Source organism: Osmerus eperlanus, chromosome 6 (assembly GCF_963692335.1).
Source record: "Osmerus eperlanus chromosome 6, fOsmEpe2.1, whole genome shotgun sequence".
In the NCBI taxonomy this organism is placed as follows: Eukaryota; Metazoa; Chordata; class Actinopteri; order Osmeriformes; family Osmeridae; genus Osmerus; species Osmerus eperlanus.
In genome coordinates, this window is record NC_085023.1 from 3,363,292 (window position 1) to 3,379,133 (window position 15,842).

The 15,842-nt window shown below is 52.4% G+C and overlaps 1 protein-coding gene across 1 annotated transcript in view; it reads right to left on the reverse strand.

Moving 5' to 3' along the window:
* lmbrd1 (LMBR1 domain containing 1) overlaps positions 1-15,842 on the reverse strand; it is an 82,246-nt gene that overhangs the window by 45,929 nt on the left and 20,475 nt on the right. Inside the window, exons 6-8 of the mRNA XM_062464478.1 lie at positions 15,492-15,559; positions 9,875-9,963; positions 1,432-1,526 (exon numbers count right to left, since the gene is read on the reverse strand). Of these exons, the coding sequence (XP_062320462.1) occupies positions 1,432-1,526; positions 9,875-9,963; positions 15,492-15,559 (252 nt within the window). The remainder of the gene's footprint in view (positions 1-1,431; positions 1,527-9,874; positions 9,964-15,491; positions 15,560-15,842) is intronic.

A 15,842-nucleotide genomic window follows, 5' to 3' on the forward strand; every position in this document is an offset into this window, starting at 1 on the left:
CCCCTCCCCCAACCACCCACCCCCCCCCCCCCCCCCCCACTAGCAGAAGGGCTTTATTTTATTTTTTTCCTTTGACGCTGTGTTCCCCGCTTTCAGAACCTCGCCCGTTTTTCGTGAACAGGGTCGCGCAAACGAGCGCCCCCTGTGACTGACGACACGGAGACGAGCAGGCGTGGCGCCGTCTACGGCGCCGTCAGTAGAACCCGCCCCGGAGACGAGGAGCATGAACCATACACCTGCTCGCAGGGTCGGACCGGCCGTCGGGAGAGTTGGGAGATTTCCCGAACAGCCGGTCAAACTGCCGTGGGATTATTTTCCTCTCTCTCTCTCTCTCTGCCCCTCTCTCTCCCCCTCTCTAAATCTTGATTTGGGGACAATGACATGGCTCGATAGCTGGCTAGTTTTGTTGTTAAACATACTGTCAAATTATAATTACTGTTTGTAGAATATGTCAACTTTGATGCGGTCATCTCACATCCATTTGCTATTCAACTCGCTCCACATGCTGCGGCCGTACTGTAGCCTAAAACTAGTATATACTCAATACTTTGTTCGTGAAAATCTTGATATTGATTTTGGGACAGTGACATGGCTAGCTAGCAAATCTTCTTGTAAAAAAATACAGTAAAATTATATTTACTGTTTGTCAACCGTACACAATGTTATTGCCTTTGAATCTTGCTAGCATAACGTTAGCTTTCGGGCTAATAGCTTAGCCAAAGGAAAGCCGGTGTTGGTTCTATGAGCTGAGCGGACTATAAAATATGAGTTGGCAGAGTTGGCTAACGTCAAAAAACGTGAGATATTTTTGCAAAACGCATGAAAACATAAATTAATGTTTGTAAAAAAAAAAAAAATTGGCAAGTGACAATGGTATAGGCGGGATAATGCCCTTCGAGGTGCGCGTCGGACGGTTCACGCCTCCGCATCGTCCATTATCAGGTGATATTGGACACCTCGTCGGGCATTATCCCTTACATAATACATGGCCGGGGGCCGGTCTGCGTTTCAAAGTCCCAGGCCGTTTTTCAGTCCCAGTCCAGACCTGCCTGCTCGGCTGATCTGCCCCTGTTCACACACAGCACACACACACACACGCGCGAGGCTCTGGAGGAAGCAGCATTTGCATGTGAATGGGACTCCCCCATTGTGAGGCGCGAGGCTTTGTGGTGTGGCTGTGTGTGGGAGAGGAAACAACACCTGAGAGGTGCTGTGTTCAGGAACGCCTGACAGAGAGCAGCGTGCTGTGCCTGACAGGCACTGTGTTCAGGAACGCCTGACAGGGAGCAGCGTGCTGTGCCTGAGCAGCGCTGTGTTCAGGAACTCCTGACAGAGACCAGCGTGCTGTGCCTGAGAGGCGCTGTGTTCAGGAACGCCTGACAGAGACCAGCGTGCTGTGACTGAGAGGCGCTGTGTTCAGGAACTTCTGACAGAGACCAGCGTGCTGTGCCTGAGAGGCGCTGTGTTCAGGAACTTCTGACAGAGACCAGCGTGCTGTGCCTGAGAGGCGCTGTGTTCAGGAACGCCTGACAGAGAGCAGCGTGCTGTGTCTGAGAGGCACTGTGTTCAGGAACTCCTGACAGAGAGCAGCGTGCTGTGCCTGAGAGGCACTGTGTTCAGGAACTCCTGACAGAGAGCAGCGTGCTGTGCCTGAGCAGCGCTGTGTTCAGGAACTCCTGACAGAGACCAGCGTGCTGTGCCTGAGAGGCGCTGTGTTCAGGAACGCCTGACAGAGACCAGCGTGCTGTGACTGAGAGGCGCTGTGTTCAGGAACTTCTGACAGAGACCAGCGTGCTGTGCCTGAGCAGCGCTGTGTTCAGGAACTCCTGACAGAGACCAGCGTGCTGTGCCTGAGAGGCGCTGTGTTCAGGAACTCTTGACAGAGACCAGCGCGCTGTGCCTGAGCAGCGCTGTGTTCAGGAACTCCTGACAGAGACCAGCGTGCTGTGCCTGAGAGGCGCTGTGTTCAGGAACTCCTGACAGAGACCAGCGTGCTGTGCCTGAGCAGCGCTGTGTTCAGGAACTCCTGACAGAGACCAGCGTGCTGTGCCTGAGAGGCGCTGTGTTCAGGAACTCTTGACAGAGACCAGCGTGCTGTGCCTGAGAGGCGCTGTGTTCAGGAACTCCTGACAGAGACCAGCGTGCTGTGCCTGAGAGGCGCTGTGTTCAGGAACTCCTGACAGAGACCAGCGTGCTGTGCCTGAGAGGCACTGTGTTCAGGAACTCCTGACAGAGAGCAGCGTGCTGTGCCTAAGAGGCACTGTGTTCAGAAACTCCTGACAGAGACCAGCGTGCTGTGACTGAGAGGCGCTGTGTTCAGGAACTCCTGACAGAGAGCAGCGTGCTGTGCCTGAGAGGCGCTGTGTTCAGGAACTCCTGACAGAGACCGGACGGGTGTATGGAACCGCTCTGCTGGGGCTCTTGAGGACATTTTCTGGGGATTAGGCAGGAGGAAGATGACTTGCTATCTGCTGGGGAGGAGGGGGGAGGCTGAGAAGTCCCTTATCTCCCCCAGCATAGGGACCCTCAGGCAGGTGGACCGGCAGGTACACACACACTCGTTCCCACTCTCACTCACACACACTCTGATGACCATGTCTCTCTCTCGTGTCTGTGTCTCTATGTCTCTGTCTCTCTCTCTCTCACACACACACTTTCTGTCACTAGACCCTTTAACCCAGGCAGGAACGTGGCTCCATTGTGCCGCCACACAGTTCTGTATAAAAGGTATGAACATGGGATGGGGGGTCGTTGTCGTGGCATTAAGCCAGCAGCAGGTAGTCCCAGAGCTGAATCAACGCTCTGGACGCTGATGTCAGGCCTCTGGTTCCAGGACGCCACCATGCTCTCTAACATCACACACAGGGAGGCATCATGCCGGCTTTGTTTGGTCCAGTGGAAACAAGCAAAGCCAGTGTAAAGAGGGGTCTTTCTCTCACACACATCCCTCTATCCCTCCCTCTCCCAGTCCTCCCCTCTGTCTCCCTCTAGTTCTGGATCTTTACCATTCAGTGAGCACAGAGGCCTCAAAGCTGACTGCCTCCGCCCTGCAGAGAGGAGGGGAGGAGGAGGAGGAGGGGGGAGTGGAAGAGGAGATGAATGCATGGATGAGTGGGTGGAAGAGGAGATGAGGGAATGGATGAGGAGATGAGGGGGTGGATGAGGAGATGAGGCAGTGGATGAGGAGATGAGGGGGTGGATGAGGAGATGAGGGGATGGATGAGGAGATGAGGGAATGGATGAGGAGATGAGGGGGTGGATGCGGAGATGAGGGGATGGATGAGGAGATGAGGGGGTGGATGAGGAGATGGGGGGGTGGATGAGATGAGGGTGTGGATGAGATGAGGGTGTGGATGAGGAGATGAAGGGGTGGATGAGGAGATGAGGGGGTGGATGAGGAGATGAGGGGGTGGATGAGGAGATGAGGGGATGGATGAGGAGATGAGGGGGTGGATGAGGAGATGAGGGGGTGGATGAGATGAGGGTGTGGATGAGGAGATGAAGGGGTGGATGAGGAGATGAGGGGGTGGATGAGGAGATGAGGGGGTGGATGAGGAGATGAGGGGGTGGATAAGTGCAGACCCAGGTCTGTTGATGTGTCTCCGCTCACAGAGGTATCCACGGCAACAGAAATGTGTTGCCATGTACCTGACACCAAAGCCCAATTATCCAATCACAGGTGAGTTCATCCTGACATGAAATGGCATATCAAAGAGGATTCATGCAATCTCTCTCCCTGTCCCTCTCCCCCTCTGTCCCCCCCTCTATCTCTCTCCCCCCCTGTCTCTCGCTCTCTTTATCCCTCCCTGCTCAAGCCTCTCCTGCCCCTCTTCCTCTCTCTCCATCCTGTGTCCAAGTGAATTCCCCGCCAGGCCTCCCCCCTCCACTCTGTAATTAATTCAAGACTTTCTTCCTCTTTGCTGCCGTCTCCGTAGCTGCCAGTCAGCCCCCCCCCCCCCCCCCCCCGCCCTGTCATGGGGCCTCTGACGCCATGACAGGGCTCAGTGGACGTGACTCCCCAGTTACTTTCGGTGGGGGGGGAGAACATTTATCATTCAGAGAGCATCAGCCAGTCTCTCCCCTAAGGCTTTGTGTGTATGTGTGTGTGTGTCTGCTCTAAGGCTTGGTGTGTGTGATACAGTTAGGTCCATAAGTATTTGGACATTGACACAATTTTCATCATTTTGGCTCTGTATACCACCACAATGGATTTGAAATGAAACAATCAAAATGTGCTTTAACCCTTGTGTTATCTTCGGGTCATTCTGACCCATCAGTCATTGTGACCCACCGTCGTATTGCGACAACTTCACCGCATACAAAAACAAAGTGAAGCATTTTCTTTGAACCGTTGGGCTGTCTCAGACCCCCCACATTGCAAAGGTTAAAAGAAAATTATTTTTATTTGTTTTTGTATTGGGTAAAATTGGGTAAACACAACGATGGTTCGTTATGAACCTTTGGGTCATGTGACCCGAAGGCAGCACAAGGGTTAAGTGCAGACTTTCAGCTTTAATTTCAGGGTATTTACATCCAAATCAGGTGAACGGTGTAGGAATTACAACACATTTTATATGTGGCCCCCCCCTTTTTAAGGGACCAAAAATAATTGGACAAACTAACATAATCATAAATCTAATTGTCACTTTTAATACTTGGTTGCAAATCCTTTGCAGTCAATGACAGCCTGAAGTCTGGAACCCATAGACATCACCAGACGCTGGGTTTCGTCCCTGGTGATGCTCTGCCAGGCCTCTACTGCAACTGTCTTCAGTTCCTGCTTGTTCTTGGGGCATTTTCCCTTCAGTTTGGTCTTTAGCAAGTGAAATGCATGCTCAATTGGATTTAGGTTAGGTGATTGACTTGGCCATTGCAGAACATTCCACTTCTTTGCCTTAAAAAACTCTTTGGTTGCTTTCGCAGTATGCTTCGGGTCATTGTCCATCTGCACTGTGAAGCGCCGTCCTATGAGTTCTGAAGCATTTGGCTGAATCTGAGCAGATAATATTGCCCGAAACACTTCAGAATTAATCCTACTGCTTTTGTCAGCAGTCACATCATCGATAAATACAAGGGAACCAGTTCCATTGGCAGCCATACATGCCCACGCCATAACACTACCTCCACCATGCTTCACTGATGAGGTGGTATGCTTTGGATCATGAGCAGTTCCTTCCCTTCTCCATACTCTTCTCTTCCCATCATTCTGGTACAAGTTGATCTTGGTCTCATCTGTCCATAGGATGTTGTTCCAGAACTGTACAGGCTTTTTTAGATGTTTTTTGGCAAACTCTAATCTGGTGTTCCTGTTTTTGAGACTCACCAATGGTTTACATCTTGTGGTGAACCCTCTGTATTTACTCTGGTGAAGTCTTCTCTTAATTGTTGACTTTGACACAGATACGCCTACCTCCTGGAGAGTGTTCTTGATCTGGCCAACTGTTGTGAAGGGGTTTTTCTTCACCAGGGAAAGAATTCTTCTGTCATCCACCACAGTTGTTTTCCGTGGTCTTCCGGGTCTTTTGGTGTTGCTGAGCTCACCAGTGCGTTCTTTCTTTTTAGGAATGTACCAAACAGTTGATTTGGCCACACCTAATGTTTTTGCTAAATCTCTGATAGGTTTGTTTTGATTTTTCAGCCTAACGATGGCTTGCTTCACTGATGGTGACAGCTCTTTGGACTTCATATTGAGAGTTGACAGCAGCAGATTCCAAACACAAATACCATACTTGAAATGAACTCTAGACCTTTTATCTGCTCCTTGTCAATGAAATAACGAACTCCCTTTATGAGGGAATAACATACACCTGGCCATGGAACAGCTGAGCAGCCAATTGTCCAATTACTTTTGGTCCCTTAAAAAGGAGGGGGCCACATATAAAATGTATTGTAATTCCTACACCGTTCACCTGATTTGGATGTAAATACCCTGAAATTAAAGCTGAAAGTCTGCACTTAAAGCACATCTTGATTGTTTCATTTCAAATCCATTGTGGTGGTATACAGAGCCAAAATGATGAAAATTGTGTCAATGTCCAAATACTTATGGACCTAACTGTATGTCTGTGTGTGTGGGCATATGTCATCTAAGTCTTAGATTCTAAGACTTGGATGTTTGAGTGTGTTTGTGTGCGTGTGTTTGTGTGTGCGTGTGTGTGTATGTGTGTGTGTTTGTGTGTGTGTGTTTAAGTGTGTGTGTAAGTGTGTGTGTAAGTGTGTGTGCGGGGACTTGGAGGTGCATGAAGGACAAGAGTGTCAGTTGCCACAACCTCAGAAGTCCCCCCGGCCTCTTTGACCCTGTTTAGTTAATCTGGGTAGTCTGGGTGAGCGTGTGTGACTGTGTGTCTGTGTGTGTGTGTGTGTATGTGTAGGTATGTGTGTGTGTGTCTACCCCTTCTGGGGTGTGTGGATATGGTCTGTGTTCCTGGACCAGATGAGCTGCTGCCAGCCAAGTGCTCTCTAACTGCCATGGTCACTCCTGCAAAACTGTGGACAGCTTTGTCTTTAATTCAAATGGCTGCTGTACAGTAGCCTGCAAGCCCCCACGCGCGCACACACACACACACACACTCGCTAAGACCCCTCCTAGGACATTGGCTCTGTCACACACAGTCACAAAGTTACTCAAGGCTATCATTGGATTACAGTGGATTTGGGGGGTCGTTCTGTCTTCCGGGCTGAGCGGTTTGGAGAGTGTGTGTGTGTGTGTTGGAGAGTGTCAGAAGGTGTACAGTGAGGAACATAAGCAGCACTGCAGAGGGTGTAATCGAGAGAGACAGAGGGGAGAGACAGGGAAAGGAGGGAGGGACATGGACAGAGAAGGGAAGGGGAGATGGAAGAGAGCCCAGAGAGAGAGACAGGACAGAGAGACAGGAGAGAGAGACAGGAGAGAGAGACAGGAGAGAGAGACAGGACAGAGAGAGACAGGACAGAGAGAGACAGGAGAGAGAGAGAGAGGACAGAGAGAGACAGGAGAGAGAGAGACATGACAGAGAGACAGGAGAGAGAGAGACAGGACAGAGAGAGACAGGACAGAGAGAGACAGGAGAGAGAGAGAGAGGACAGAGAGAGACAGGAGAGAGAGACAGGACAGAGAGAGACAGGAGAGAGAGAGACAGGAGAGAGAGACAGGACAGAGAGAGACAGGAGAGAGAGAGAGAGGACAGAGAGAGACAGGAGAGAGAGACAGGACAGAGAGAGACAGGAGAGAGAGACAGGAGAGAGAGAGACAGGAGAGACAGGCAGAATAGAGAGACAGGCAGAATAGAGAGACATGAGAGAGACAGGAGAGAGGCGGGAGAGATAGGAGAGAGAGACAGGAGTGACAGGAGAGAGGCAGGAGAGAGATAGGGAGAGAGGCAGGAGAGAGAGGAGAGAGGCAGGAGAGGCAGGAGAGAGGCAGGAGAGAGACAGGAGAGAGACAGGAGGCAGCAGAAAGACAGGAGAGAAGCAGCAGAGATAGGAGAGAAGCAGCAGAGACAGGAGAGAAGCAGCAGAGAGACAGGAGAGAAGCAGCAGAGACAGGAGAGAAGCAGCAGAGACAGGAGAGAAGCAGCAGAGACAGGAGAGGGACAGGAGAGAGGCAGGAGACATAGACAGGCAGAGAGACAGGAGAGAGACAGGAGATAGGCGGGAGAGAGGCAGGAGAGAGAGACAGGAGAGAGGCAGGAGAGAGAGAGAGGCAGGAGAGAGACAAGAGAGAGAGAGGCAGGAGAGAGAGAGGCAGGACTGAAAATGACAGGAGTGCTTGTCATTGCACCAGGAGAACAGAGAACCATGAGACTTCAGCCCCTAGTCAGGACCAGAGGGCATGGACAGAGAAGGGAAGGGGAGATGGAAGAGAGCCCAGAGAGAGAGACAGGACAGAGAGAGACAGGAGAGAGAGACAGGACAGAGAGAGACAGGAGAGAGAGAGACAGGAGAGAGAGACAGGACAGAAAGAGACAGGAGAGAGAGAGACAGGAGAGAGAGAGACAGGAGAGACAGGCAGAATAGAGTGACATGAGAGAGACAGGAGAGAGGCGGGAGAGATAGACAGGAGAGAGAGACAGGAGTGACAGGAGAGAGGCAGGAGAGAGAGGAGAGAGGCAGGAGAGGCAGGAGAGAGGCAGGAGAGAGGCAGGAGAGAGACAGGAGAGAGACAGGAGAGAGACAGGACAGAGGCAGGAGAGAGGCATGAGAGAGACAGGAGAGAGGCAGCAGAGAGACAGGAGAGAAGCAGCAGAGACAGGAGAGAAGCAGCAGAGACAGGAGAGAAGCAGCAGAGAGACAGGAGAGAAGCAGCAGAGACAGGAGAGAAGCAGCAGAGACAGGAGAGGGACAGGAGAGAGGTGGGAGACATAGACAGGAGAGAGGCAGGAGAGAGAGGAGAGAGGCAGGAGATAGGCAGGAGAGACAGGAGAGAGGCAGGAGAGAGGCAGGAGAGAGGCAGGAGAGAGACAGGAGAGAGACAGGAGAGAGACAGGAGAGAGGCAGGAGAGACAGGAAAGAGACAGGAGAGAGGCATGAAAGAGACAGGAGAGAGGCAGCAGAGAGACAGGAGAGAAGCAGCAGAGACAGGAGAGAAGCAGCAGAGAGACAGGAGAGAAGCAGCAGAGAGACAGGAGAGAAGCAGCAGAGACAGGAGAGAAGCAGCAGAGAGACAGGAGAGAAGCAGCAGAGAGACAGGAGAGAAGCAGCAGAGACAGGAGAGAAGCAGCAGAGAGACAGGAGAGAAGCAGCAGAGAGACAGGAGAGAAGCAGCAGAGAGACAGGAGAGAAGCAGCAGAGGGACAGGAGAGAGACGGGAGACATAGACAGGAGAGAGACAGGAGAGAGACAGGAGATAGAGACAGGAGAGAGACAGGAGAGAGACAGGAGAGAGGCAGGAGAGAGAGAGAGGCAGGACTGAAAATGACAGGAGTGCTTGTCATTGCACCAGGAGAACAGAGAACCATGAGACTTCAGCCCCTAGTCAGGACCAGAGAGGGCTGGTCCAGCCAGGCCCAGTCCCCAGCAGAGAGGTTCCGGGCTGGGGACTGGGGGCAGGAGGGGGGCCTCTTGCTCCTGCAGAGCTCCAGGTAGGACAGAAAACAGATGCTCCACCAGAGCTCAGAGGCCAGGAGGAGAGGTCTGCAGGGCAGTGCCTCCTAGCCGCTCAATTAACCCCCCATCTGGAGAGAGGGGAGGGGGGACTTCCTCGTCCTAAAAAGCCCAGCAGTGTAGACCCGGAGGCCAGGGTGGGGCAGGAGGAGAGGAAAAGAGAGGAGAGGAGGAGGGAAAGCCCATCTCAGAACCCCCCCCCTTGCAGGCTTAGAATCTGGCCTGAGCATCCTTCCTCACACATTCATTCATTCATGTGATAAATTAATCGCCCTCGCCCTCCCTCTCTCTCTCTCTCTCTCTCTCTCTCTCTCTCTCTCTCTCTCTCTCTCTCTCCTCTCTCTCCTCTCTCTCCTCTCTCTCCTCTCTCTCATTACAACCGTATTGCCAAAGCAAGAGGCACAACAACAGACAACCATACATTAACAACACAATTCAAAAACAACATACGGAACGACAGTCAGTATTGTCCGGAACATGTGGCAACAACAAAATGTCAAGAACACACACACAGACACGCTGTCTGTCTGTGTGTGTGTGTGTGTGTGAGTGAGTATGTGTGTGGATGTGTGTTAGTGTGTGTGTGTGTGAGCGTGTGTTAGTGTGTGTGTGTGTGAGTGTGTGTGTGTGTGTGTGTGTGTGAGTGTGTGTGTGGATGTGTGTTAGTGTGTGTGTGGATGTGTGTTAGTGTGTGTGTGTGTGTGTGAGTGTGTGTGTGGATGTGTGTTAGTGTGTGTGTGTGTGAGTGTGTGTGTGTGTGTGAGTGTGTGTGTGTGTGTGTGAGAGTACGTACGGCTGCTCCCCAGTTCTTCAAACAGGTACTGGACCTTCTCCCACTGGGTGGAGTTCTGGCTGGGTGGAGCCTCCAGTGGAACAAACGCCCTACAGACGAGAGACAGGAAATCAACCAGTGAACTTACAAGTTTGAATGAAAGAATGAAGGAAGGCAGGAAGGAAGGAAGGCTGGAAGGCACGAAGACAGGAAGGAGCATCCTTTAGTGTAAGGATGTGTGTTGAGCCAGGAGTATGAGTGCTGTGATAATGCAGAACCCATGTTGACATTGTTTTGCACCATTTCCTTCCTTTAGAGCTTTTCATCCAAAGCAACATACACATGGTGTATATAGTAGAGTATATACCAGGTATGCAAACAGGTCAGGGGTAAAAAAGGTGAGAAGGATACGGCGAACCCCCGACCCTCTAGGGAGGTCCGGGGGCATGCTGCCCTGGAAGGACATGTATTAAATGTTAAAGTTAAACGCATAGATCTGGTGCACTTTGAGAGAAAACCTTAAGCTTGCTTTCCGACGGGCATTTTGTTCTGAAGTTCGGCAGTGTTCAACTTCAGTTCAGTTGGTCGACACACTGCTCAGTGTTGAAGAGTTTGAAATAAACCTCTCCCCACACTGCCTCTGATTGGCTGTGAGGTTTAGACATTAGGAGTGACGACTGGTTTCGGGAGCCAGTTGTAAAGTTGCGAAGCACACGGCCACGACACACACCCCCCCCAATGGTTTTTTTTCTCATCGGATCTGCACGAATCACGTAGGTTACCCATTTTGGTTTCATCTAAAGGTGAGGAGTTTGCATGCCTGATATACAAGACAGGAGGTAACAGGGGTGGAGCTAGACTCTGTACAGTGGAGGTGGAGCTAGACTCTCAGTACAGTGGAGGTGGAGCTAGACTCTCAGTACAGTGGGGGTGGAGCTAGACTCTCTGTACAGTGGGGGTGGAGCTAGACTCTCTGTACAGTGGAGGTGGAGCTAGACTCTCAGTACAGTGGAGGTGGAGCTAGACTCTGTACAGTGGAGGTGGAGCTAGACTCTCAGTACAGTGGAGGTGGAGCTAGACTCTCTGTACAGTGGAGGTGGAGCTAGACTCTCTGTACAGTGGGGGTGGAGCTAGACTCTCTGTACAGTGGGGGTGGAGCTAGACTCTCTGTACAGTGGAGGTGGAGCTAGACTCTCAGTACAGTGGAGGTGGAGCTAGACTCTGTACAGTGGAGGTGGAGCTAGACTCTCAGTACAGTGGGGGTGGAGCTAGACTCTGTACAGTGGAGGTGGAGCTAGACTCTGTACAGTGGGGGTGGAGCTAGACTCTCTGTACAGTGGAGGTGGAGCTAGACTCTCTGTACAGTGGAGGTGGAGCTAGACTCACTCTGTACAGTGGAGGTGGAGCTAGACTCAGTACAGTGGAGGTGGAGCTAGACTCTGTACAGTGGGGGTGGAGCTAGACTCTCAGTACAGTGGAGGTGGAGCTAGACTCTGTACAGTGGAGGTGGAGCTAGACTCTCAGTACAGTGGAGGTGGAGCTAGACTCTGTACAGTGGAGGTGGAGCTAGACTCTCAGTACAGTGGAGGTGGAGCTAGACTCTCAGTACAGTGGGGGTGGAGCTAGACTCTCAGTACAGTGGAGGTGGAGCTAGACTCTCAGTACAGTGGGGGTGGAGCTAGACTCTCAGTACAGTGGGGGTGGAGCTAGACTCTGTACAGTGGAGGTGGAGCTAGACTCTCAGTACAGTGGGGGTGGAGCTAGACTCTCAGTACAGTGGGGGTGGAGCTAGACTCTGTACAGTGGAGGTGGAGCTAGACTCTCAGTACAGTGGGGGTGGAGCTAGACTCTCAGTACAGTGGGGGTGGAGCTAGACTCTGTACAGTGGAGGTGGAGCTAGACTCTCAGTACAGTGGGGGTGGAGGTAGACTCTGTACAGTGGAGGTGGAGCTAGACTCTCAGTACAGTGGAGGTGGAGCTAGACTCTCAGTACAGTGGAGGTGGAGCTAGACTCTGTACAGTGGAGGTGGAGCTAGACTCTGTACAGTGGAGGTGGAGCTAGACTCTGTACAGTGGAGGTGGAGCTAGACTCTCAGTACAGTGGAGGTGGAGCTAGACTCTCAGTAGAGTGGGGGTGGAGCTAGACTCTGTACAGTGGAGGTGGAGCTAGACTCTCTGTACAGTGGAGGTGGAGCTAGACTCTCAGTACAGTGGGGGCGGAGCTTCATCACAGGGCCCTCTGTTACCAAGTCATTTTAAAATTAAAACATAAAAAAAAATGCAAAAATATCTGATGAATGCATGTTATGTGTCACTTGTTGAGCCAAGTAAGCCTATATGTCAAATAAAACACAAAGAAAAGCGACCAAACTTTTGCCAAGTTTGTATTGACGAACAAAGAAAAAAGTTTGCCTGTCAAGTAGGTAAAGAATGTTACAACACCACAGACAGCGACAGCTGATGGACAACGATGGTGCTGAACAGGCCAAGTGCGCTCAATCAGATGATGAGAAGTACGATGTGAACACACGATTTACCATTGTAACCATGAGTCAAATGACTTACGTTTGATAAGAAGAGCTGGATTTTTACCAAATTAGTTCATGCAGGAATTAGCTTCTTTCAGCTACTAATCTGCAATGTCACTTGGCGAGGGCCCCTGTTCTTGACAAGTGACACACGATCGCCGGCGTTTGAGGGGCCCCTAATTGACACGGGGCCCGAGGGCACCCGCACCCACGCACCCACGTTATCTCCGCTACTGGCAGGTAACCAAGGACCAGAAGAGAACAGTGTTAAAGCCCAAGAATGCTCTGTATGTACCAGACGCAGTGCAACAATGTCATCATCTAAACTAACATATAGCATTATTATGACGATAGGACAGAGCAAAAAAATGTTTCCATCCGCCTGCAAACCCTCTCTACCTGGGAGGTTCCTGTCGCTAGTTTGACCTTCTCCGACTCTCCCTCCTGGCCTCGTTAGCGGTCAACAAACCCCGGACCGCAACACTGCTCCACTGCATTCAAATTCCACCTACAGCCCTGTCCATCTACAGCCCTGTCCACCTACAGCCCTGTCCATCTACAGCCCTGTCCATCTACAGCCCTGTCCACCTACAGCCCTGTCCATCTACAGCCCTGTCCACCTACAGCCCTGTCCACCTACAGCCCTGTCCACCTACAGCCCTGTCCATCTACAGCCCTGTCCATCTACAGCCCTGTCCACCTACAGCCCTGTCCACCTACAGCCCTGTCCACCTACAGCCCTGTCCATCTACAGCCCTGTCCATCTACAGCCCTGTCCACCTACAACCCTGTCCACCTACAGCCCTGTCCACCTACAGCCCTGTCCACCTACAGCCCTGTCCACCTACAGCCCTGTCCATCTACAGCCCTGTCCACCTACAGCCCTGTCCATCTACAGCCCTGTCCACCTACAGCCCTGTCCACCTACAGCCCTGTCCACCTACAGCCCTGTCCATCTACAGCCCTGTCCATCTACAGCCCTGTCCACCTACAGCCCTGTCCACCTACAGCCCTGTCCACCTACAGCCCTGTCCATCTACAGCCCTGTCCATCTACAGCCCTGTCCACCTACAACCCTGTCCACCTACAACCCTGTCCACCTACAGCCCTGTCCACCTACAGCCCTGTCCATCTACAGCCCTGTACACCTACAGCCCTGTCCATCTACAGCCCTGTCCACCTAAAGCCCTGTCCACCTACAGCCCTGTCCACCTACAGCCCTGTCCACCTACAGCCCTGTCCACCTACAGCCCTGTACACCTACAGCCCTGTCCACCTACAGCCCTGTACACCTACAGCCCTGTCCATCTACAGCCCTGTCCACCTACAGCCCTGTCCACCTACAGCCCTGTCCACCTACAGCCCTGTCCACCTACAACACTGTCCACCTACAACCCTGTCCACCTACAGCCCTGTCCACCTACAGCCCTGTCCATCTACAGCCCTGTCCACCTACAGCCCTGTCCACCTACAGCCCTGTCCATCTACAGCCCTGTCCACCTACAGCCCTGTCAATCTAAAGCCCTGTCCACCTACAGCCCTGTCCATCTACAGCCCTGTCCATCTACAGCCCTGTCCACCTACAACCCTGTCCACCTACAACCCTGTCCACCTACAACCCTGTACACCTACAGCCCTGTCCACCTACAGCCCTGTCCATCTACAGCCCTGTCCACCTACAGCCCTGTCCACCTACAGCCCTGTCCACCTACAGCCCTGTCCACCTACAGCCCTGTACACCTACAGCCCTGTCCACCTACAGCCCTGTACACCTACAGCCCTGTCCATCTACAGCCCTGTCCACCTACAGCCCTGTCCATCTACAGCCCTGTCCACCTACAGCCCTGTCCACCTACAACCCTGTCCACCTACAACCCTGTCCACCTACAGCCCTGTCCACCTACAGCCCTGTCCATCTACAGCCCTGTCCACCTACAGCCCTGTCCACCTACAGCCCTGTCCATCTACAGCCCTGTCCACCTACAGCCCTGTCAATCTAAAGCCCTGTCCACCTACAGCCCTGTCCATCTACAGCCCTGTCCATCTACAGCCCTGTCCACCTACAACCCTGTCCACCTACAACCCTGTCCACCTACAACCCTGTACACCTACAGCCCTGTCCACCTACAGCCCTGTCCATCTACAGCCCTGTCCACCTACAGCCCTGTCCACCTACAGCCCTGTCCACCTACAGCCCTGTCCACCTACAGCCCTGTCCATCTACAGCCCTGTCCATCTACAGCCCTGTCCATCTACAGCCCTGTCCACCTACAGCCCTGTCGACAGGAGGGGAGGGTTAGGGGGAAGTCATCATGTTGCAGAATGTATCTCTTCCCCCCCCCCCCCACACACACACAGTGGGTTCTAAAGGTAAATCTACCAAATTGCTTCTGTCTACACAAAGTGCTCTAACTTCTCAACATCTACAAAGTCTTCCATTGTAACCCCCCCCCCCCCCCCCCCTCTCCCCACCCAGGTATTTTCTCCGTGCGCCATTTAATGGTTGAAAGCACCTTAAATTATGTGACCTGAGCGCGAATGTGCGAGCTGGGGAGACAGCCATTGTGTTGCTGCTGGGCTGATGCTGTTGTGGCTGTGCAGAGTGACCCGCAGGTTAAATGGGACAAGCGAGGAGGGAAGGAGAGCGACAGCTCTGGACCTTCACAGGGGGCCTCACAGGATGGCTTCATCTGGGAGAGGCTGAGGAGGGCTGGGGCTGGGGGCTGGGGGCTGGGGGGCTGGTGGATGAGGATGAGGCTGGGTCATGAAGATTTAAAGGTTTTGTAAAACAGGCTTGGTGTGAAGACAAGAGGATAAGACAAAGACACATCACACTACAAACACCTGGCCTCTTACGGGTCAACAAAATATTCTGTACATCCACATCCTCACACAACCAATCAGGAGCTGTCCTATCCAGGAACACATATGTATATATCTCTATATTACTCAGACTCACAGACCAATCAATAAGAAGCAGAGAGGAGCTGCCTCAGAAGTTGCCGGGCAGAGATGACGTCTGTGAGAAACCGTCTCCCGTCTCTCATTAGAACGAAGACGGATGACTTCCCCCTCCTCCCCACCCATCACGGTACCCCTCTCCGACTCACCCAATCAGCAGCAGCGCCACACACACGATGACGAAGCCCACGGTGTACTTCAGAGCATTCTTCACTTGCTGGGGAGAGGAGGGAAAGGAGATTAACACGTAAATCATGACCCTCGAGGAATCTTTCTTTCTTTTTTTGAGGGAGGGAGGAATGGAGGGAGGGATGGAAGGATGAGGGATGGAGGGAGGGATGGATGGAGGAATGGGGAGGAGGGAGAGAGGGATGGAAGGATGGGTGTGAGTGGGAGGGGGGTGAGTCCGAGTTAGGCTTCTGTGAAGGTGTGTGTGTGTCGTGTGCACTTGCTAGTCCCACATTCCATTAAGTGAGGAACAAAACAGAGTGAGAAAAAGA